At 40.9% G+C, this 5,839-nt stretch overlaps 1 protein-coding gene across 1 annotated transcript; it reads right to left on the bottom strand.

Annotated features, from left to right (window-relative positions):
• Positions 1-542: 542 nt before the first annotated feature.
• Positions 543-1,478, bottom strand: LOC125404198 (olfactory receptor 2T33-like). Its single transcript, XM_048439990.3, has one exon. The coding sequence runs from the start codon at positions 1,470-1,472 to the stop codon at positions 543-545; it is 930 nt and encodes a 309-aa protein (XP_048295947.3). The 5' UTR covers positions 1,473-1,478.
• Between the last annotated feature and the right edge of the window lie 4,361 nt (positions 1,479-5,839).

A 5,839-nucleotide genomic window follows, 5' to 3' on the forward strand; every position in this document is an offset into this window, starting at 1 on the left:
TAAAGCCATAAGCCCTACATGCCCATCTCCTTTTTAAGAATTCTTTAAATTGCAAATAATTTTGGAAAATTCCCCTGAAACATTTTGACATATGTTTTATGCAATTACATTTATGTTGAATAATTCTTACTGGTTATGTATTTCATTCCAATTTACTTTGTAATAACAATCAATTCGGCACTACATTTTTGAAAGTTATTGTCCATTTATTCTTTTTATTTTTATGTTTTATATTATATAATGGAAACTGAGTTATATTATTAAAGTCTAGCTAACAGACCTGTGTCACTGGCTCTCATCTCTAAGACCTTATTTAAAAACAAGCAGAGCAGCTAGCCCAAGGGACATTGGCAGGGCAAGTTGATATTACATCTATTTTCCAAACACTTGGTAAAATAGAGAATATAAAATAACAAATGAGAATCATATACGTTAATAAAACATTAAAGAGTGAGTTCAATGGAATAGATCAGCTGAGTTAGTGAGTGAGGTGTGCCTAAGCTGAGTAGGGCTGTTTTGGTGACCTTTCCTCTGCACGTTTATCACATTGTCTTCTGCAGCCACTTCCTCAGGGCTCCCTTGACCTCCTTGTTCCTCACACTGTAAATGAGGGGGTTCAGCACCGGCGTGAAGATGGTGTAAAAGGCAGACACCACTTTGTCACGCTCTCCCGGCTGATGGGACTTAGGTCTCATGTAGATGAACATGATGGCCCCGTAGAATAGCCCCACCACAGCCAGGTGCGAAGAGCAGGTGGCAAAGGCCTTCTTCCGGGCTGCTGAGGATCGCATGTGGAGTACTGCAACCAGGATGAGGAAGTAGGAAACCAGGATGAGGCACAGAGGGATCAGGAGCATAAGGACGCAGCAAATGTACATGAAGAACTCAAAGATTTTGGTGTCGGCACAGGCAAGGCGCACCAGAGAAGGCGCCTCACAGAAGAAGTGGTTGATGGTTCGAGAGTGGCAAAAGGGGAAACTCAAGATGGTGCCCGCTTGCATCAACCCATCAGTGGCTCCCAGGAACCAAGAGCCCAAGGTCAGATGCACACACAGCTTGGAGCTCATGAGGACACGGTAGCGCAGGGGCTGACATACAGCCACATAGCGGTCATAGGACATGGCTGCCAGGAGGAAGCACTCGCCCCCTGCCAGGGTGAGAAACAGAAAGATCTGGGAGCCACAGCCCGCAGGGGAGATGGACCTCATGCTCATCAAGTAGTTGGCTGCCATCTTGGGGATGATGGTGGAGACCAGCATCATGTCCATCAGGGAGAGTTGGCTGAGAAGGAAGTACATGGGCGTGTGGAGCCTGGGGTCCCTGCAGATAAGAAGGATCATGAGGGCATTCCCCATCAGGGAGGCCGTGAAGATTACTAACACTACAGAAAACAGGAACAGGTGGACTTGCGTGTGGCTGAAGAGCCCAAGAAGAATGAAGTCCAACGCTGTGGTGTTACTGGGAAGCTCCATGACTCTGGTCAAACCTGGAAGATAGGAGGATTTTTTTTTTTGAGATAGGCTGTCATGGAACTACCTCTGTAGACCAGGCTGGCCTCAAAACTCAGAGATCTGCTTGCCTCTGCCTCCCCAGTGCTGGGATTAAAGGCACATGCCGCCATGCCTGGTCTGAAAATGACTTTTTTTTAAAAAGTGACTTCCAACATCCTTAAAATCTTTGTCCAAATGTCAGAATATTTCAACTTAGTGAAATAATTCTTTTCTGCAACCTGATGCTGAGGTTATGAATAAGTGGGTAAAAACACTTGCTACACAAGCTTGAAGATACGAATTTGGATTTCAGAGCTCACATAAAAAGTTAGGTGTGGTCCTCATGAGTCTGTAGCTTAGCTCTGTGATGGGCAGAGACCAAAGGGCTTCTCGTTGTCTTTGGCTCCAACCTTGCCTTCCAAATGCAAGAGCATGGTTCAGGGAGAGACTCTGCCTCAAAGAAGTAAGGCAGAGACTGATACAGGAGGACATCAACACCCTCCTCTGGCCTGCCCGTGAACCCACATACATGAGTGTGTATTACACACACACACACACACACACACACACACACACAGTGCCACACACACACACACACACACACACACAGTGTCACACACACCAAAACCCCACCACACCATAACACACACACATAAACACAGAGTGCCACACACATCATACCCCTACCACATCATGACATACACACATACACATACTTCTGCATTATCCACATTTATTTCACCATATTTTAACTTTCAACTGAATTAAATGAAACATACAGAATGCACAGTCTACTGCCCATGTGTTTTAACCCAATACTTATATTAATCATGACATTAAGAAGCATTGTTACATGATTTCAATTTCTTACAGTTTGGTATTTGTCAGTTGGGAGAATCCTAAACTCTTGTACATTTGTGAATGCTGCTGTGACCCAACTCATGACCTTTGCACCTTTCTTACATATCTATTCAAGGAGCTCCATATGAGAGTAAGGCATAACTCTTTGCCCTAAAGGAAACACACACGGCTGAATTTCTCTATTCCATGTGTGAGACCCTATTGTCCTATAGCACATGTAATGATGACCACAGATGACGGCAGCTGCTTCACGCCCCAGCACCATGCCTCACATTATTAACACTCCCCTGATGAGAAGGGCAATTGGTCCATGCAGATTTCTTTTCTTTCTCCCTCTTTGACTTTTCGACAGGATTTCTCTGTGTAACAGTCCTGACTGTTCTGGAACTCGCTTTGTCGACCAGACTGGCTTATAACTCACTGAGATTTGCCTGTCTCTGCCTCGCCGGTATTGGGATTAAAGGTGTGCGCCAGAACACCCACCCATATGTGTGTTTTCATCTCCTTATTTTGACACTTAAGTGTCAGGTGTAACAATAGATATTATTCATGGAACTGCCAGAGTGTTAGTAGTTAGTAGTTAGACATCACACATGTCTTGATGCTGAGGCAGAAAAACTCTGACCTCCTTAACCTTTGGGCTAACCAGAAAAACTGCATGTGAAATTTTGTTCTCACTGGGTGTTCTGGTGCACACCTTTTATTCCAGCACCTAGGAGGCAGAGGCAAATGGATTGGACTAGTTTAGAAAGTGAGTTCCAGGACAGCCAAGGGTACACAGTGAGACTCTATTAAAAAAAGAAGAAGAAAATATTTTTAAACTAAAAATATTTCTTATATATTTTGTGACATGTACAGTGGCCTGTCATAGTTATACATATTCAACCTATTTCACACATTTCAAGTTATTATAATGCACCATTTTAAACATATGTCATCTGTTTGTAATGCTAGAACATGAATTACCATTTCTTAGATGCTGGATTGTGTTTCACTAGTGCAGTCCTGGGAAGGCTAGGAGTTATTAGTACAGGAATGGCATCTATGATCATTGTAAATTTGATATTACTATGTGCTAGCATTGCAAACACTGTGACACCTATGAGACCCTCCCTTCTACACAGACACAGGCAATACACACACAGGCATATACACACATAGACACAGACACATACACACATAAACACAGGCACAAAAACAGACATATGAGAGAGGGAGGGAGGGAGGGAGGGAGGGAGGGAGAGAGAGAGAGAGAGAGAGAGAGAGAGAGAGAGAGAGAGAGAGAGAGAGATTATAAAATAAGTTTAAATGAGAGTATTTTTCTAGGGCCAGTCATGCAACTCCATGGTGGGGTGTTTATCTTCCATGTGTGAAACCTCAAGATTGGTTCCCATAACCACAAAAACTATTACAGTTATATGAAAATATATGTGTCATATTTGAATATCTTTAAGAAAAAAAGATGTATCTCAGAACTAACTTACAATGGATCTTCTCCTGTGTTTTAATAAAATAAGAACATTTCCAATGTCTCCTTGGACTCTCATGTCATTCATGTTTTATGGATTTCTTCTGATGCCAGAGAAATCATATGTGACTGTAGTTAATAAAAGTCACTCTGATGCTTGAACACTTAGTATTCATGAGAGTTTCCCTACACTTTCACAGAAGTATTAGCTTCTAAAAGTCAATAAAATGTTTATATTGTCACAGAGCTATTATTTATGCTTCAAATTTAAGTTATTTTAAGTCTAGAGACAATCAGATAACAAACAAAATCTTATAATGTGCCATTTATGACAAAGATATTTACTCAGGTGAATATAATAATGTGATTTCAAAGACTAAAATGCAAGCTAAATTTGGAGATCAAAAGAATTGCATTTTTTTGTACCCTGTTATCCTGTGTGCTGAAAACATACGCTGCTCTTATTCATTGTCTCAATCAAAAAGGAAATAGATAATCAACAGTAGGCTCTTGAATGCCCAGGCTAGACAGAAAATCAACCTTCAAATAATTGACAAATTGAATTCAGATAGATTATTTGCTCTGTCACATATAACCTCAAGTGGGGACTGTTTTACTACCAAAAATATCCTTTTTAAAAAATTATAGAAAAGAATAATTGACTTTAGCTGTTTACTTTTGAGACTGGGTCTTGCTACGTAGCCCAGGCTGCCCTGGAACTTGCCACTCTCCTGCCTCAGCTTCCTGAGTGCTGGAATGAGACATGCATGTCGTCAGAGCAGCATTTTTGTGGACTCACAAATAGATGAAAACGATATAAGATTATTACAGTTGTGCTGCTCTGAGCAAGGAAAATCAGCATACTTTTGCTGTTTAAATGACAGGAAAGCCCAGTCGGTATATACCATACTGTCAGGAGTCAGTGTGGAAAAATGGTCTTGTTCATCTACCGGCAGACTCTGCATCTGGAGTGTATCCATGTGATTACAGTGCTTTGAAGTCAAGCACATTTCTTAGACCTTTAGGGGTCACATATCAGATATTTGCATTATGATTCATAACAGTAGCAAATTACAGTTATGAGGTAGCAATGAAATAATTTTATGGCTGGGGTCACCACAACATGAGGAACTGAATTAAAGGGTATCAGCATTTGGGAGGTTGAGAACCACTGTCTTAGACCAAGAAAGTTCCCAGTCAGTTTTTTTTAAAATAGGGGCTTAATTTGTCTTACAGCTTTGTTTTTAATAAAACATGGTAGTTTAAATGGAGTACTTAACCAACTACTGTTCTTAAGGAAATTACTGAAAAAAACATCTCTGGAGCCAGCAAGATGGCTCAATGGGCAAAGCACATCCTCTGAAAGCCTGAGGACTTGCGTCTGATACCCAGAACATTTGTAAAAGTGAGAGAACAGACTCCACAACACTGTCCTCTCACTTGTGTGTGTGTGTGTGTGTGTGTGTGTGTGTGCATGGATACACAATAATAACAATGAACACGATTTAATGACAGAACTGTCACTAGCCCTGGAGGGGAGTGTGTGAAGTATTTATACAATGAAATAGAACGTACCCATCCATCTCAGGGTTTGACTATGCCTCACTCTCAGTTCTCCTGAAAACTTCTTTGGTCCCATCTGAATACCTTCAACTTGTTAAGAAAAACTATGTATAATCAAAAACTTATAAATTTTATAAGTTTTCAATTAAGTCTTGAAAATATATAGTCTCAGTGGACATGAAGTGCACAGTTAAGACAATTGTCATGCCTGTGCACCAAATACAGTTCTGAGCTTCTCTCCGTGCTTCACATTATAAGTTGGCTTGTACTGAAGTCAATCTCATGGCAGAAGTGAAAACAAAACTCCGATAACATCGTCAACTGGGGGTGGAAACATAGAGCTGGCTCTGTCCCTGGGAAGTATTGAGATTTGTCCTCAATTTGATCCTAAGAAATGCTTAAAGAAAGGGGGAAAAACTTAAATTCACAAAAGTTTTTAACATTTATCTAATGTGTA

This window comes from Myodes glareolus, chromosome 9, assembly GCF_982192425.1.
Source record: "Myodes glareolus chromosome 9, mMyoGla1.1, whole genome shotgun sequence".
Lineage (NCBI taxonomy): Eukaryota > Metazoa > Chordata > Mammalia > Rodentia > Cricetidae > Myodes > Myodes glareolus.